The sequence below is a fragment of the Rhinolophus ferrumequinum genome, chromosome 14, assembly GCF_004115265.2.
Source record: "Rhinolophus ferrumequinum isolate MPI-CBG mRhiFer1 chromosome 14, mRhiFer1_v1.p, whole genome shotgun sequence".
Classification (NCBI taxonomy): domain Eukaryota; kingdom Metazoa; phylum Chordata; class Mammalia; order Chiroptera; family Rhinolophidae; genus Rhinolophus; species Rhinolophus ferrumequinum.
This window is the reverse complement of record NC_046297.1, coordinates 23486556-23506149: the sequence shown is the minus strand read 5'-3', so window position 1 is coordinate 23506149 and position 19594 is coordinate 23486556. Positions and strand designations below refer to the sequence as shown.

At 35.4% G+C, this 19594-nt stretch overlaps 1 protein-coding gene across 2 annotated transcripts in view; it reads left to right on the top strand.

Annotated features, from left to right (window-relative positions):
• Nucleotides 1-19594, top strand: part of RP1 (RP1 axonemal microtubule associated) — a 252577-nt gene that overhangs the window by 167154 nt on the left and 65829 nt on the right. For both annotated transcript variants that reach the window (XM_033126403.1, XM_033126402.1), the window contains exons 9-12: nucleotides 12846-12921; nucleotides 13769-13845; nucleotides 13953-13984; nucleotides 14153-14282. In XM_033126403.1, coding sequence (XP_032982294.1) covers nucleotides 12846-12921; nucleotides 13769-13845; nucleotides 13953-13984; nucleotides 14153-14282 — 315 coding nt within the window. The remainder of the gene's footprint in view (nucleotides 1-12845; nucleotides 12922-13768; nucleotides 13846-13952; nucleotides 13985-14152; nucleotides 14283-19594) is intronic.

Below are 19594 nucleotides of genomic sequence, written 5' to 3'. Positions count from 1 at the left end.
TAAAGTGCTGTACCAAGTATTTTCTGTAATAAATATAAAGATGACCAAGATGGAATGCCTGCCCTTGAGTTTACTAAGAGCTAGCAATATGAATTTAAATCCTAAAAAGTTTGGTACAGTGTTTTGTTCCTGATTTTGGTTGAGAGTTCAAGTCCTATTTTTGTTCCTCCAAATTCTGATTTTCTCAGTTTATCCATTAAATGGAATTTCAGAAACTGAGACATCATTGCAGTAGCATAGTAAAGGAATTTTAGAATAGAAGCCAACTACATAGATTTGAATCCAGGCCTTGTCACTTGTTGAATTTTTGATCTGGAGCAAATCACATAACCTCTCTGAGTTTCAGTACATACTCTGTAAAGTGAGAGTAATAACTCATGTAGTTATTGTGAGGATTACATGAGATTGTTTATAAATGGAAAAGCAGTGTACATGTGACAGTAAGTTTTCAATAGAGAGTCATTATAATTTTTTAATTATATTTTTCAATACCAATTGAATATGTTGTTTTGTAAAACTCACCTATTTTCTTCCATTTCCACATTTTCTTTACAAATGTTTTAAGACGGAAACTTAAAAAAAATTCTTTTATAAGCATGTTTTCTTTACCCCCTCTCTATCTCTTTATTTATAAAATCAGCGGATATTTATTTAAGAACACTTTTGGGAGTTGTTGGTGGTAGAAATGGCCAGAGCAAGCAGAAATAAATTTCAGGTTGTGTTTACTACTGGTTAAAATAGGAAAGGGGTAGAGGTAGCTAGCATTCATTCCTTTACCTTTTCCTGCTACTTTGCTTGGATTCATCCAACCAATATTGATTGGATCTCTACTATATGTAACTTACTATCCTTGTTTTAGGATTGGAAAAGTGTCTCCTCCATATGTCCACCTTTTTTCCACCACCTTGGTTCCATAGTGTAGTGACAATTCTGCAGGAAAATAGAACTGGGCTTTAATGTCTACCAAGTCCTTTCTTCCATGGACCAAAGGCACTTAAGCCGTACTTATTGTTGTTTATTTGTTTTTTAATTTAAAAAATACTGCTAATTTTAATTTGCATCCATTTTATAATTAATGACAAGATGCTAAGAATACTTTCTGAAATAGTCTTGAAGTACTTCACTCTTGCTATTACAAATTTTTCTCTCAGTCTTAATCAGAATCTCTTCAAAGAGTCATTATTTTTTTTTTTTTATGACATGAACAGCATCGAAAGTTATCGAAGAAATTCTAGCACACTTAGATTGCAGAAAAGTTTGGTAACACTTGTTGGGTAACTGGGTAAATTACCGTTTCTTTTAATAATCAAGGGTGAGACTCTCAGTGATTACAATAGATTAGTAATCAATCAGTTTCATAATTTCCACTCCTTTTAATATAATCTCAGAGGGAGACTTTCCAGGATGAAAAGGACATTATTTGATTAAGAAAAGTAACATTTTTCAAACATGTGTTAGCATTTTATAGCAGAGCAAAGTTTAAAGACAGGAGGAAACGATAGAGGAGTAGTGCACTAAAACAGAGCAATTTGGTGAAGTACCCTATATTATGTGAACATAATTTCCCACCTTCTGTTAAGACATTAAACTACACTGTGTGAGTATATACAGTGCATGTTTACAAATTGCTATGCTTCTTCATATGTAAGATTTAAGTTACCACAAAACATTTTGAAATTGTTTAAGTGTGTGTGTGTGTGTGTGTGTGTGTGTGTGTGTGTGGTGATAGGCTGTCTCTTTGGTGATAGGATTTTTCTTCAGTATAAGTAATACAATGTTTTTAAGGAGATTGCTGAATAGATTATTTAAAAATACATCAGTAAATTTTCCTGGAGGAAGTAATCCTTAATATGGAAAGTATTTTCAGTAAACATGGAGATGCATCAGTTAAAGCTTTATAAAATTAGTAAAAAGACTGCCCCAAAATGCCCATCTTGTCACTTTTATTCAACATAGTATTGGAAGTCCTAGCCAGAGCAATTAGGCAAGAAAAAGAAGTAAAATGCATCCAAAATGGAAAGGAAGAGGTACATCTGAAACTAGTTGCAGATAACAGTATTATGTATACAAAATACTAAACACTTCACCAAAAACCTAATAAACAAATTCAGTAAAGTTACAGGATATAAAATTAATATACAAAAATAGGTTGTATTTATATACACTAATAGCAAACTTTCAGAAAGAGAAATTAAGAAAATAATGTCACTGAGTTCGTCATGATGGCAGAATAGGTACATGCTGTACTTGCGTCCTCTCATGACCACATCAAAATTACAAGTAAACTACAAAACAACCATCATTGGGAATCACCTGAAGTTTAGCTGAGCAGAAGTCCTATAACTAAGCACATATAGAAGAAACCACCTTGAGACTTATAGGAGGGGCAGAGATGCAGAGTGTACTGGTCCCACACTCACATGTGGTGGGTAAAAATCGAGAGGGCTGCAGAGGTCCTCCCCCCAAGGAGAGAGAGGTCCCAGACCCACACCAGGCTCCAGTGCTGGGAAGCCAAGTCCCCTTAACTTCTGGCTGTGAAAACCAGCCAAGATTGTTGCTGAGTGAAACAGAGGGCAGCTGAAGTCACAGGCATTCCTCTTAAAGGGCCCATGCACAGACTAACTTGCTGATGAACTCACTTGTTCTGAGCTCCACCACTGGGGCAGCAGCACAAAAAGTGCCAAGGACATATGGGGAGGAATTGAATTGTCTGGCTTCATAGTGAGGGCTGGAGGGGCAGCTTTCCCCAGACAGAAGTATTAGCAGAAGCCATTGTCCCTTTGTTGAGCCCTCACACCACCTAGCCTGCACATGCAGGTGGGCACAATTTTGAAGTCTCGATCAACTTAGCGAATACATTGGCACCACCCTGATGATTCTCTGAGACCCCACCCCACCAAACTTGTGGGGGCCACCCAATCTGCTTTCAGTGGCTTTTCCATATAAACAGCCTGTCGTGGCTCATGTAGTGGACTTCCCTAAAGTCTCTCAAATGTTTACAATCCCCAAACAAGCAGCATCTGGCCTTGGCTTGACCCATACCTCTTGCTAAGCAGCATCAAGCCTGGCACTAACAGCAGCTGGCCTCATTTAACAGCTCAGCCTCACCCAGGCACCTTCAAGCTCAGCAAAAGTGGTAGCCATCTGCAAATCACGTTGTAGCTCAGATCATATCGTTCTGGACAAGGCTAAGTCAGTAGCTGACCTTGGCCTACAACAGAGACCCTTCTTAAAGGCCTCAGAACAACACACCCCGTGGCCAACTTCAGACCACTCCTGACTACCACCTAATCATCTCCACAAAACATGCCAAAAGAGCAGACTGGGCAAGCCCCAGAACCCTACAAAACGAATCCTACTCCGTAGGGTCAGCCACTGCACAAGAGCTTTGCCTCTGCAGTCAGGGCAAGTCATCACAACCAATTAGCCAGAGGTTCAATCTCTCTCATTTACCTGAAAACAGCAACCAAGGCTCAACTAAAACAGAGGGCACACACAACCCACACAAGGGATACACCTGGAGCACATAGCTCAGGTGACCAGGGCAACAGCATCACTGGACCTCACAAGACACCTACTACATAAGGCCACTCTAATAAGACCAGTATACTTAACAGCCTTACCTAATACATAGAAACAAACACAGAGAGGCAGCCAAAATGGGGAGACAAAAGGACATGTCCCAAATGAAAGAACAGAACAAAGCTTCAGAAAACAAACTAAACCAAATGGAGACAAGCAATTTACCAGATGCAGAGTTCAATACTGTTTATAAGTATGCTCAGTGAGCTCAGGGAGAACTTCAACAAAGAGATAGAAAATATAAAAATAGAGATAGAAAACATAAAAAAGAACCAGTCAGAAATGAAGAATAGAATAACTTAAATAAAGAACACATTATAGGGAATCAGGAGTAGATTAGATGAAGCAGAGGACTGAGTCTGATTTAGAAGATAAGGTAACAGAAAACATCCAAAAAGAACACCAAAAAGAAAAAAGAATCCAAAAAATGAGGATAGTTGAAGGATACTCTGGGACAACATCAAACGTTCCAACATTCATGTCATAGAGATAGCAGAAGGAGAAGAGAGCAAGGAATTGAAAACCTACTTGAAGAAATAATGATGAAAAACTTCCTTAACCTGGTAAAGAACATAGGCATACAAGCCCAGGAAGTTCAATGAGTACCAAACAAGATGAACCCAAAGAGGCCCACATCAAGATACATCATAGTTAAAATGCCAAAGGTTAAAGACAAAGAAAGAATCTTAAAAGCAGCATCAGGAAAGCAGTTAGTTACCTGCAATGGAGCTCCCATAAGACTGTCAGCTTATTTCTCAACAGAAATTTTGCTGGCCAGAAGTGATTGTCATGAAATATTCAAAGTGATGTAAAGCAAGGACCTACAATCAAGATTTTACTACCCAGCAAAGCTGTCATTTAAAATTGAAGGACAGATGAAGAGTTTCCCAGAGGAAGGATCCAAGATAGCCAAGTAGATAAATGTGCTTTCCTCCTCCTGAGACCACATTAAAATTACAACTAAATTATAGAACAATCAACCTGGAGAACCATCTGAAGTATAGCTGAACAGAAGTTGTATAACTAAGGATATAGAGAGGAAGCCACATTGAGACTAGTAGGAGGAAACATGATGCAGAATGGGCAGCCCAACACTTGTGTGTGGTGGTTGAGAATCTAGAGGGGTATCTTAGCTGTGGAGGTCTTCCCCTGAAGAGCGAGAGACAACAGTCTCATACTGGGCCCTCCAGCTCCGAGTACCAGTGCTGGGGAGAGGAGCACCCACCATATCTGGCTGAGAAAAAGAGTGGAGATTTCGACCATCTGGGTTCACAACTCACTCATTTTCAGGTACTCATTCTGGGCTCTGGTGGAGGAACAGTGACTCAGGAGGCATCACAAACATAGAGGGAGACTCAGTGTGTGGCCTCAGCATGAAGACTGGAGAGACAGTCGCCATTTTCCCTGTGTAGGACCCTATTCCCCTGCAGCTGGCAAGTGCCTAAGGAACTTTCTCTGTGAACATCCGGCCCTACCTACATTGTACTCTTTCCTGAACAACTCTTGGGTATGCACAGCCCACACAAGGGACACTCCTGGTACACCCAGTGCAGGTGACAAGGGAGACTGTACCACTGTTACACACAGGGCACTTACTAAATAAGGCCATTTAGCCAAGACTTGGAGATGTAGGAGGTCTATCTAATACATAGAAAGGAACTCAGAGAGGCAGTCAAAATTGGAAAACAAAGAAATATATCCCAAATGAAAGAACATGAGAAAACTCCAGAAAAAGAACTAAATGAAATGGAGGCAAACAACCTATGAAATACAGAGTTCAAAACAATGGTTATAACGTTGCTCAAGGAACTTAGTGAAAACCTCAAAAAAAAAAAAAAGATAGCAAGCATAAAAAAGGATATAGAAACAATAAAAAAGGGAAGAGTCAGAAATAAAGAATACAATAACATAAGTGAAGAATGCACAAAGTAGAAGGAACCACAAGCAGACTAGATGAAGCAGAGGACAGAATCAGCAATTTAAAAGACAAAGTAGCATAAAACACCCATTTGGAACAAAAACAAAACAAAACAAAACAAAACAAAAAACAGAAAAAAATGATGATAGCTTAAGAGATCTCTGGGACTACATCAAGCATAACAACATTTCTTCATAAGAATACCAAAAGGAGAAGAGAGAAAGCAAGGGATTGAGAATCTATTTGAAGAAATAATGACTGAAAACATTCCTGACCTGGAAAAGGAAATAGACATACAAGCTCAGGAAGTTCAAAGAGTCTCAAACAAGATGAACCTGAAGAGGCCCACACCAAGACACATGATAATTAAAATGGCAAACATTAAATACAAAGAGAAAATCCTAAAAGCAGCAAGAGAAAGGCAACTAGTTACTTTCAAGGGAGCTTCCATAAGACTGTGAGTTGATTTCTCAACAGAAACTTTGAAGGAAAGAAAGGATGGGCACAAAATATTCAAAGTGATGAAAAACAAGGACCTACATGAGTACTAGACTAATCAGGGGGACCAATTCTTAAATTATTGATATATAATGTCTAACCACTATGCTGTACACCTGAAAGTAATATAAAATAATATTAAATGTTAACTATAATTGAAAAAATTCAAAAGGGAGGGAAAAAGGTGAAGGGAAGTAAGAGGTTCAAATTTCCAGGTATGAAACAAATAAGTCATGGGGATTTAATATACAGAATGGGGAATATAGTCAATAATATTGTGATAGCATACTATGGTGTCACATGGTTGCTGGATTTATCGTGATCATGTCTTTTGGTATATAAATGTTGAACAACTATGTTGTACACCTGAAACTGATATAATGTTGTATATTAGCTATATTTTTAAATAAAAATCTTAAAAAAATAAGGACCTACAACCAAAATTACTCTACCCAGAAAGGTTATCATTTAAAATGGAAGGAAAATAAAGAGCTTCCCAGGGAAGAAAAAGCTAAAGGAGTTCAGCACCACCAAAACAGTATTACAAGAATTGTTAAAGCAACTTCTTCAAGAAGTTATTGGTGGTCAGGCATCTACCGATTTGTGCTTCCTAATTCCCTCACCTGCTCCCTCATCCCTGCCCCTTCCAACTAGCAACCATCAGTTTTTCCTCTGTATCTCTGAGACTATTTCTGTTTCAGAGATAACATGAGAGTTTGCTCATTTATTCAGTTCTTAAGGTTCCACGTATAAGTGAAATCATACTGTATTTGTATTGCTTCTGCTGACTTATTTCACTTAGCATAATGTTTTCTAGGTCCATCCATATTATTGCAAATAGTAAGATTTCCTTCTTCTTTATGGCCAAGTAATACTCCATTGTATAAATGGACTATAAACTATAGTTTCTTAATCCAGTCATCTACTGATGGACATTTTGGTTGTTTCCATGTCTTGGCTATTGTGAATAGTGCTGCAGTAAACAGGGGTGCATATATTTTTTTGAATTAGAGTTTTGGATTTGTGTTGTACTCCTAAAACTGAATAATATTGAATGTCAACTATAATTTAATATGTATATAGTCATGGGATATGGAATATAGCATAGAGAATGGAGTCAACAGAATTGTAACAGCTATATATGATGTCAGAGGCATAACAGATTGGGGGAAGGGGTTATCACTTTGTGAGGGGTGTTAATGTCTAACTATTACATTGTTTTGTACATCTGAAACTAATAAAAATAAATAAAATAAAAATTAAAAAAGTTATTGGGTATGAGAATGCAACCAATTTCTGAATATTAATTTTGTATCCTGCTAATTTTGTATACTGCCACTCGATGATCAGTTCTAATAGTTTTCCAGTGGACTCTTTAGTGTTCTCTATATGTAGCATCATGTCATCTGCAAATAATGACAGTTGTGCTTCTTCCTTTCCAATTTGGATGGATTTTATTTCTTTTTTTTTCTTTTCTTTTTTTTTTTTTTTTGTCTGATTGCTGTTTCTAGGACTTCCAATACTATATTGAATAAAAGTGGTGAAAGTGGGCATCCTTGCCTTGTTGCTGATCTTAAGGAGAACAGTTTTAGCTTTTTCCCATTGAGTACGAAGTTAGCTGTGAGTTTGTTATATATATGGGCTTTAGTTTGCTGAGCTATATTCCCTCCAATCTCACTTTGCTGAGAATTTTTATCATAAATGGATGCTGGATTTTGTCAAATGCTTTTTCTGCATCTATTGATATAATCACATGATTTTTATCTTTCATTTTTTTTATGTGGTGTATCATGTTAATTGATTTGCGGATATTGATCCATCGTTGCATCCCAGGAATAAATACTACTTGATGATCCTTTTAATGTATTGCTGAATTCTGTTTGCTAATATTTTGTTGAGGATTTTGGCTTCTGCTCATCAGGGATATCAGCCCATATTTTTTGTTTATTTGTTTGTTTTGTAATGTTGCTGTGTGTTTTATAAATAAGGGCAATATTGGCCTTGTAGAATGAGCTTGGGAGCTGTCCCTCCTTTTGAAATTTTTGGAATAGTTTGAAAAGAAAAGGTGTTAATTATTCTTTGAATGTTTGGTAAAATTCACCTGTGAAGCCATGTGGTCCAGGACTTTGGTTTGTTGGGAGGTTGTTGATTACTGATTTGATTTCATTAATAGTAATTGGTTGTTTCAGATTTTCTGTTTCTTTTTGATTTAGTCTTGGAAGATTGTATGTTTCTATAAATGTATCCATTTCTTCCAGATTGTACAATTTGTTGGCATATAATTGTTTGTAGTATGTTCTTGTAATTCTTTGTATTTCTGTGGTGTCAGTTGTCACTTCTCTTTCATTTCTGATCTTATATATTTGGGTCTTCTCTCTTTTATTCTTGATGAGTCTTGTTAAAGTTTATCAATTTTGTTTATCTTTTCAAAGAACCAGCTCTTGCTTTCATTGATATTTTGTATTTTTTTCACTCTATTTCATTTATTTCCGCTCTTATCTTTACTATTTCCTTTCTTGAACTCATGTTGGGCTTTTATTTATTTATTTATTTATTTATTTATTTATTTATTTATTTATTCATTCATTTATTTTTTTGCTTTTCTTTTTCTAGTTCATTTAAGTGTAAGGTCAATTTGCTTATTTGAGATTTTTCTTGTTTCTTCAGGTAGGCCTGTATGGCTATGAAATTCTCTCTAAGGACTGCTTTTGCTGTATCCCATAGATTTTGGGTTTTTGTGTTATCATTGTCATTTGTTTCAGGATATCTTTGATTTTTTCCTTGATTTCATTGTTGACCTATTCATTGTTTAGTAGCGTGCTATATAGCCTCCATATGTGTGTGTGTGTGTGTGTGTGTGTGTGTGTGTGTGTGTCTGTATGTTTAATTGATTTCTAGTTTCACACCATTATGAATAGAGAGGACATTTGATATAATTTCAGTCTTCTTGAGTTTACTGAGACTTGTTTTGTGGCCTAATATGTGGTCTATCTTGGAAAATGTTCCATGTGTGCTTGAAAAGACTGTATATTCTGCTACTTTGGGATGCAATATGTTCCTAGTGTGAACAATAGCCCTGTGGAACTCAGAACACCTATTCTAAAGGAGGTATCATTTTGTTTAGCAGATTCATGGTTTATACTGAAAATTAAAGCAAACAATATTATTTGATATTTTTTTCACATTTGTTTAACAATATTTTTTATGGTCTGAATGTTTGTCCCTAAATTTACATCTTGAAATCCTAATTCCCTGTATGCAATGATATTAGTGGAGCCTTCAGAAAGTGTTTATTGGCATTAGTGTTCAGATAAAAAGGGCTCCGGAAACATCTCTGGCCCCTTCCACATTGTGAGGACACAGTGAGAAGGCTCTGGCTATGATCCAGAAAGATAACCATACCACAAAGTGACCATGCGAGTGCCTTGATCATGGACTACCTATCCTCCAGAACTATAAAGAAAAAAAAATTTCTATTCTCTATAAGCTACCCACTCTGTGGTATTTTTTATAGCAGCCCAAGAGGGCTAAGTCAACATTATAATTTAACAGTTAAATTTCTTATTTTCCCCACCCCAAATATTCAAATAAAATTGATGTTGTGTTACTTGTGAGGATTTTCCCAGTTGCTGGGACAATGTCGTGTATTCCATAGAGTGTGTTCTCCAGATAAACAGTTGTAGGGCAGCCTGACTGATAAATGTAGGTGCACATATCCTGAGTTATATGTGTGCAGAGTGAAGCCAGAAATATAATTAAGGAATAATAGATAACAACTAAGTAGGGTTCATGCCAAGAAATGGAAGGGTAATTCAGTATTAGGAAATCTATTAATAAAGTTCATTGCCTTAGAAGGTTGAAGCAGAAAAATTATTTAAGAGTCAAATAATATTGTTATTAAAAATCCTTTCAAAATGTGGAACCGAAAATATATTTTAGAATGATTTAACTCAAGACAACCACTTAAAGTGAAGTCCATTAAAATTAGAAATAGAACAAGGATTTTTGTCATTATAATTTAGTCATTCTTTGGAAAACAATATAATTTGTTTTTTAAAACAGCTATAATTTTGGAAAAAAGATACAGTATTGCTTATAGGTAATAGAAATGTTTATTAAGATGCAAGGAGGATCAAGTGACAATTATAAAAGCAATGAGAGAATTTATAAAGTGACTAAAATTAAATCAATAAAATATAACTGGAGGTTGTTTTTCTTATAATAAAAAATATGAAATGGACATATTCTGTGTTCATGGATTGAAAGAATCAACGTAGTTAAAATGGCCATAATACACAAAGCAATATGCAGATTTAATGCAATCCCCATCAACATTTCAATGACATTAAAAACAAAATAGAATAAAAAATCGTGAGATTTGTAGGTAATCACAAAAGACCGTGAATAGCCAAACAATCCTAAGAAGAAAGAACAAGGCTGAAGGTACCACACTTCCTGACTTTATACTACAAAGTGGCAATAATCAAAACGGCATGGTCAGAATAAAAGACACACAGACCAATGGAATAGAATTGAGAGCCAAGAAATAAACCCACATATATATATATGGGCACTTAATTTTTGACAAAGGAGGCAAAAACAAACAATGGAGAAAAGAAAACCTCTTCAATAAATGGTGCTGGGAAAATTTGGAAGCCACTTGCAAAAGTATGAAACAAGACTACTATCTCACCAAAATTAACTCAAAATGGATCAAAGACCCAAACACACGACCTGAAACAATAAATTGCACAGGTACTAAAAGAAAGCAGAGATATGAAACTTATGGAACTCGGGTTCAGAGAGGATTTTATGAATTTGACCTCAAAGGCAAGGGAACTAAAAGCTAAAATAAATGAATGAGACTATAGCAAACCAAAAATCTTCTGCACAGTAAAATAAACCATCAACAAAAGAAAGAGGCAACCAATCAAAAGGGAGAAAATATTTGCAATATCACCTCTGAGAAGGGGCTAATATACAAAATATATAAAGAACTCACACAACAAATAACAAATAAAAACCCAAATGATCCAATTGAAAAATAGGCAGAGGACCTGAGCAGACATTTTTCCCATGAAGACTTACAAATGGCCAACAGATATATGAAAAAATTCTCAACTTCACTAGCTATAAGGGAGATGTAAATCAAAACCATAATGAGATACCACCTCATACCTGTTAGAATCAACAACACAAGTAATAACAAAGGTTGGAGAGGTTGTGGAGAAAAAGGAACCCTCATACACTGCTGTTGGGAATATAAATTGGTATAGCCACTATGGAAAACAGTGTGGAGTTTCCTAAAAAAGTTAAAAATAGAATTACCATACAACCCAGAATTCCTCTTCTGGGTGTCTACCCCAAAAATCGAAAACATTTATCTGTAAAGATATATGTACCCCTATACTCATTGCAGCATTATTCACAGTGGCCAAGACATGGAAACAACCAATGTGTCCTTTGACAGATGATTAGGTAGAGAAGATGTGATACATATATATGAAGGTATGTCAATTAAGTTCGCGAACTCATCCTAGAAAAAGTGCTACATACCTCATTGCTGAATATCACCAGGATCACCTTTGAAGTACTCCCCTTGGGAAGCTATGTACTGATGCCAGTGCCTAGTCCACCCTTCAAAACAATTTTGAAACTATTTTTCTGGAATGGCCGTCAGAGCTGTCCTTGTATTACCTTTGATGTCTTGAATGTCATCAAAATGTCTTACTTTCAATATTGCCTTTATCTTTGGGTAAAGAAAGAAGTCATTGGGGGCCAGATCAGGTGAGTAGGGAGGGTGTTCCAATACAGTTATTTGTTTACTGGTTAAAAACTCCCTCACAGACAGTGCCGTGTGAGCTGGTACATTGTCGTGATGCAAGAGCCATGAATTGTTGGCACAATGTTCAGGTCATCTTTTTCACACAGCCTTTTCAGCACTTCCAGATAGTAAACTTAATGTTAACTGTTTGTCCAGTTAGTACAAATTAATAATGAATAATCCCTCTGATATCAAAAAAAGGTTAGCAACATCATTGCAACAAGTTTGTGAACTTAATTGTCAGACCTCATTGTCAGGAGGATCACTTCTTAAATTATATAAATGTCTAATCATTATGTTAACTCCTGAAAGTAACATAAAATAATATTGAATATCAAAAAAATTGTTTTATCCTACAGCTGATAAGTATTATCTCATCAAGTCAAGGATGAGGATGTATATTGAGCTGGCTTTTTGTATAGATAAAACTGCTATAACTACTTAAAATAATCCATTTTATCTATAAATAAAGGTAAATTATATTTTAATCAATTTCAGTTAGAAAATTAAGGTACAATTAAAGATTTAAAAATAGATTATTATCTGCATGTGTACCAGCTCAGTGTGTATGTTTGGAAAGAATTTCTGAATGACTGTTCGTTTTCTAGCTTATTAAGACATGAATATGAAGTGTATAACACTCTATGTATATGTTTTGGGAATAGAAAGTATTGTAACTCATCAGATATGTTCTTTGGAAGATATTAGGACAAGATTCTAAAGGCATTTTATGAAATCGAGAACAGTTGAAGAATTGTTCTTTTTCGACCTGTTTGGAAAATCAAAATGAAACAGATATCATAAACCAATGAGGCCTTGAAATATAGTGTGCTCTTGTTACATGTATAAGAAATATTTTTAAATTCTTCTTACAGCTTCTCTTATATCTTGCTTTATTTGAAGTATTAAAGCTTGAAGTTACACAAGGCCTTTACATATGTTTGGAAGCTTTCTCAAAACTTCAAGTTAATACCTGAAGCATACATATTCACAGCACATTTTTCTTTATTTAATCTGTGTTAGGAAATGGCTGGTTTCTTGATGATGTTGTTATCAGGGATCCCACAACAAACCATGAATATGCCTTCTTCTGTCACAGGTTTGTAAGTGTGTTTTCATAATAGTCAGTTTCAAGTTCATGTATTCTGAAGAAATGGATAGTTTATTCAAATATTCCTGGTTATTAGTGCTTTGTTGGGTAACTTTTTTGAACATTAATTTTAGAGGCTGTTCCTTCTATACAGAAAAATACAAATATGATTATCATTATTCCTGATGTGACAAATTTAAATCTTTCTTGGGAAATTAAGAAATATTTTAAAAATATAATTTCACTTTACATATTAGTAAGGAGAATGAAAGTCTCTTTTAATAGAACTTATTCCCATTGGACTAGGTCCCAAATTAAGTTAAAAACTAATAAATGTACAAAATATATGTTGCATATGTCTTTTTATACAACAATGACATTTCTGACTCACTGTCATCAGGCCTTGATTTGGGGATTATTTTCCCAATAGTGGTGATAGATTTGCTATTTTTTTCAACATTCTCCTACCTCTTTCACCATGGAACCAGTAATAGCCATTTATGAAATAACTGATTATAGTTTAAACACTAATTGGTGGCCAAAGAACAGGATAAAATAATTGGTCCAGTGGATGTAAAATCTATGACCTAGGCAGGCTGATTGAATAATTCACCTGTGGGTTAGGGAAAAACATATTTCATCCTTATCGGCTAGCAGCTCCTCCTACCTTCCCTACACTCTCATAGTCATTTTAAGCATTTCATTTTATATTTATTATTCTGCTTTTACCAACTGGATACCTATGGTTTTTTTTTCAATTCCCATTACCCATTATTTCTGGCTTGGCTAGATAATTGCCCTGTAGTTAGTGTAAATATAAAGGCAGAATATACTCAGTACACTTTTCTTTCCACAGATGGCTGGATCAAGGGGAAGATGATGGTAAAATTGTCAGAGAACTGTATGCCAGGGATAACAGTATCATCTCTGCAAGTGAGTGTCATGTACACACATTTCTTGAAAAACTCTACTAATATCATGATGGAGGAAAGCATGACACTGCTGAAAGTAATAGTCCTCTCTTTCTTTTATATCCTCAGGGCAGAAGCTAGAATGTAACAGAAAAGAAACAGTAAGATTTTACTTTTGGCTTTAAATTATTTAGTACAAACAGTGTTTAAATAGCTATTTGATGTGTTAAAACAGTGTAAAATGTTTAGTAAGGGGTGTTTCTTAGTAATTTTCTTCTCTTTGTCTTCTCATGTTGATGTTTTTTTGTTTCTTTTGTGTTTCTATTTAGTGGGCTGCAGAAAGCTGGAAATTTATGAAAGGAAATACTCTTCAATTCTACAACAAACTTACAAGAGGGTTTGTCCGGCTGCATCCAGATGGCACAGTTGATGCAATTGGAGAGAAGACAGACAAATATGGTAAAATCAGTGGAAAAAACATGTGGGAGCTGGAGGAAGGCAAATTTTTAGACCCAGTTTGGTGTTCAGTTTTGCTTCTTATTTTTCAGATGGCTTTACACCAATATTTGACCATTTAAATAATTCATTATCTGCATTAATATAAATGATCAATAGATGATAGGCTTTAAATCCGGGCAGACAATGTCATTATGCAGAACATTACACCATATTTGGTATTACTTAATTGAAGAATAAAATGTAGGAAATTAATATTAACTGTTCATAAAATGTAACAGTTGTAGCTCTTACATGGTACAGCCATTTAAGGAATTAAGTTGGTTCCACTAAATATTGAGTGCCTGTTCTGTCCAAACACCATGTTAAATAATTTGAGGGCCACCAAAATAATTGAGACATTGTTATGAATTCCAGTGATTCATAATGTAATGAAGAAAACAATGCTAATAATGGTTAGAATTGTCATAATAAAGGTACAGAGGAAAACTAGGCAAAGAAAAACTAGATTTGATGTTTAAAATCAGTGTGTCATGTGGTTTTCAACTTTTTCCGTCTGACTTATTTTACTTAGCGTAGTAGTGTCAAGATCCATCCATGTTGCCATCTTTTCTTATGGCTGAGTAGTAGTCCATTGTGTATATACACCATATCTTCTTTATCCAACCATCCATCAAAGGACACTTTGGTTGTTTCCATGTCTTGGCCACTGTAAATAATGCTGCAATGAACATTGGAGTACATATATCTTTACAGATAAATGTTTTCAAAATTTGGATGGGGGATGGTAGAAGAGGGTAAAGGGAGTTAAATATTTGGTGATGGAAAGAGAACTGACTCTGGATGGTGAACACATAATGCAACATATAATTGATGTAGTATAGAATTGTGCACTTGAAACCTATGTAGCTTTGTTGACCACTGTCACCCCAATAAATTTTAATTAAAAAAATTAGCATGTCATGAAGGCATGACCATAAGAGTTAATGAACAAGGAGTAAATTGATAATACTAGGCTTTTGACTATAAACCTAGACCTCCAAATCATCTTGAAATTTAGACTTTCAGTATTTAAACAAAATTTGTCTGCTGCGTCTATGAATATATCTTTGCTGTATGGTAGTCCCCCTTTACATGGTTTTGCTTTCCTTGATTTCAGTTACCTGTGGTCAACTGTAGTTTAAAAATATTAAATAAAACATTCCAGAAATAAACAATTCATAAGTTTTAAATTGTGTGCATTCTGAGTCGTGAGATGAAATCTCCTGCTGTCCAAATCTGTCCTGCCCAGGATGTGAGTTATCTCTTTGTCCAATGTTTTCCTGTTGTAGACGAACCCCCGCTCCCCATTAGTCACTTAGTAGCCATCTAAGTTATCAGATTGATTGTTGTGGTATCTCAGTGCTGGTGTTCAAGTCACCCTTATTTTACTTAATAATGACTCCAAAACCATTCACATATTTTTTTTCCAAGATTTTTATTAAAATATAGCTAACATACAATATTATATTAGTTTCAGGTATACACCATAGTTATTCAACATTTATATAACTAAAGTGATCACATGATGAGTCCAGCAACGCTCTGACACTGTACCATACTATTATAATATTATTGACTATATTCCTTATTCTGTACATTACATACTCATGACTTGTTTGTGTTACACCTGGAAATTTGAACCTCTTTATCCCCTTAACGTTTTCCCTCCCTTTAAAATTTTTCCATTACAGTTGACATTCAATATTATTTTACATTAATTTCAGGTGTACAGTATAGTGGTTAGACAATTTAAAAAGCGACTATATTCCCTATGCTTGTACTTCTTCTTCTTCTTCTTCCTCTTCTTCTTCTTCTTCTTCTTCTTCTTCTTCTTCTTCTTCTTCTTCTTCTTCTTCTTCTTCTTCTTCTCCTTCTCCTTCTCCTTCTCCTCCTCCTCCTCCTCCTCCTCCTCCTCCTCCTCCTCCTCCTCCTCCTCCTCCTTCTTTTTTAAGGAGGGCGCTGCTCTCAGTGGCCCATGTGGGGATTGAACTAGCAATTTTGGTGCCATCAGCACCATGCTCTAACCAATTGAGCTAACCAGCCACCCCCCCACCCCAATTTGTACTTCTTAGTACCTTCACCTTTTTACCTTGCCTTCAATCTCCCTGTCATCTATCACCCCAATAAATCTAGTACCCATCTAACGCCATAGTTATTAAAATATTATTGACTATATTCCTTATGCTATGCCCTACATTCCCATGACTACTGTGTAACAACCAATTTCTACTTAATCCCTTCCTCTTTGTCGCCCACACCCCCAACCCACTCCCATCTGGCAACCATCAAAATGTTTTCTATATCTATGAGTTTGTTTCTGCTTTGTTTGTTTGTTCATTTTGTTCTTTAGATTCCACATACAAGTGAAATCACATTGCATTTGTCTTTCTCTGTCTGATATACTCCACTCAGCACAATACTCTCCAGGTCCATCCATACCACTGCAGATGGCAAGAATACATTCCCTTCTAGGACTGAGCAATATTCCATTGTAGATATATACCACCTAGTCTTTATCCAGTCTTCCATCGATGGACACCAACGTTGCCTCCACATCTTGGCCATTGTAAACAATGCTGCAATGATCATATGAATGCAAACATCTCCTCAAAGTAGTGTTTTGAGTTTCTTTGGATAAATACCCCGAAGTGGGATTACTATGTCCTTCCTTATTTCTTCTTATAGCCTTTGTTTTAAAGTCCATTTTGTCTGGTATAAGTATTGCTGCCACAGATTTTTTTTTTTTTGTTTCCATTTCATGAAATGTCTTTTTCTATCCCTTTACTTTCAGTCTGTGTGTCTTTCAATCTCAAGTGAGTTTCTTGTAGGCAGCTTACGTAAGGATCTTATTTTCCATTCAGCCACCCTATCTTTTGATTGGAGCATTTATTTCATTTACATTTAAATTGTTGATAGATATGTAGTTATTGCCATTTTATTATTCATATTTTAGACCTTTTTTTTCCTTCCTGTCATAAAGAAGTCTCTCTAAGATTTCTTTGTAACACTGATTTGGTAGTGATGAACTCCTTTAGCTTATTCTTGACTGGGAAGCTCTTTTTCTGTCCTTCAATGCCAAATGATCTCAGCTTTGCTGAGTAGCGTAATCTTGGTTGTAGGGTCCTTGCTTTTCATCACTTTCAATATTGCTTACCAATCCCTTCTGGCCTCCAAAATTTCTGTTGAGAAATCAGCTGATACTCTTATGGAAGCTCTGTTATAGGCAATTAACTGCTTTTCTCTTGCTGCTTTTAAGATTATTTATCTTTTTTTAATTAAAGATTATTGGGATGACAATTGTTAGTAAAGTTACATAAATTTCAGGTATACAATTCTGTATTACATCCTCTATAAATCACATTGTGTGTTCACCACCCAGAGTCAGTTCTCCTTCCATCACCATATATTTGATCCCCCTTTACCCTCATCTCTTACCCCCACACCCCTTACCCTCTGGTAACCACTACACTATTGTCTGTGTTTATGAGTTTTTCTTTCTCATATGCTTGTCTTGTTCTTTTGTTGTTTTTGGTTTATATACCACATATCTGTGAAATCATATGGTTCTCTGCTTTTTCTGTCTGACTTATTTCGCTTAGAATTATAATCTCAATATCCATCCATGTTGTCAAAAATGGTCCTTATTCATCTTTTCTTACCACCGAATAGTATTCAATTGTGTATATATACCACAACTTCTTTATTCATTCATCTATTCAAGAACATTTTGGTTGTTTCCATGTCTTGGCCACTGTAAATGAGCTGGAATGAACTATGGAGCACACTTGTCTTTATGGATAAATGTTTTCAGATTTTTTGGGTAAATACCCCGGAGGGGGATTGCTGGGTCATATGGTAATTCTATTCACAATTTTTTGGGGAACCTCCACACTGCCTTCATAGCAGCTGCACCAGTCTGCATCCCCACCAACAGTGTGTGAGGATTCCTTTTTCTCCACAGCCTCTCCAACACTTGTTACTATTTGTTTTCTTGATGATAGCCATTCTGACTGGGATGAGGTGATATCTCATTGTGGTTTTTATTTGCATTTTTCTGATGATTAGTGATGTTGAGCATTTTTTCATATGTCTATTTGCCATTTGTATGTCCTCTTTGGAAAAATGTCTCTTCAGGTCCTCTGTCCATTTTTTAATAGGGTTGTTTGCTTTTTGGAGTTGAGTTGAGTGAGTTTTTCATAAATTTGTGATATTAACCGTTTATCAGTTATATCATTGGCAAATATCTTTTCCCATTCAGTAGGATCCCTTTTTGTTTTATTGATGGTTTCCTTTGCTGTGAAAAAACTTTTTAGTTTGATATAATCCCACATGTTTATTTTTTCTCTTTCTTCCTTTGCGTGAGGGGATATATCAGTAAAAATCTTACTCCAGGTAATGTCTGTGAAGTTTCTTCCTTCATTTTCTTATAGGAATTTTATGTTTTCAGATCTTACATTTAATTCTTTAAGTCATTTTGAATTTATTTTTGTATGTGGTGTAAGGAGGTGGTCCAGCTTCATTTTTTTGCATGTGTCTGTCCAGGTTTCCCAGCACCATTTATTGAATAGACTATCTTTACCCCACTGTACATTCTTGCTTCCATTGTCGTAGATTAAATGGCCATATAGGCATGGATTTATTTCTGGACTCTCTATTCTGTTCCGTTGATCTATGCGTCTGTTTTTATGCCAGTACTATGATGTTTTGATTACTGTAGCCTTGTAGTACAATTTGATGTCAGGTATCGTTATACCTCCCACTTTGTTCTTATTTCTCAAGATTGCTGAGGCTATCCGGGGTGTTTTATGGTTGTATATAAATTTTAGGATTATATGTTCTATTTCTGTGAAAAACGTCGTTGGTAGTTTGATAGGAATTGCGTTGAATATGTATATTGCCTTAGGCAGTATGCACATTTTAACTATATTAATTCTTCCTATCCATGAACATGGTATGTGTTTCCATCTATTTGTATCTTCTTTCATTCCTTTCTTCAGTGTCTTATAATTTTCTGAGTACAGATCTTTTACTTCTTTGGTTAAATTTATTCCCAGGTATTTTATAGTCTTTGAAGCGATTGTAAATGGGATTTTTTTTTTTTAATTTCTCCTTCTGATGTTTTATTATTGGTATATACAAATGCAACTGATTTCTGAATATTAATTTTGTATCCTGCTACTTTACTGAATTCATCTATCAGCTCTAATAGTTTCTTGGTGGAGTCTTTAGGGTTCTCTATATATAGTATTATGTCATCTGCATATAACAACAAT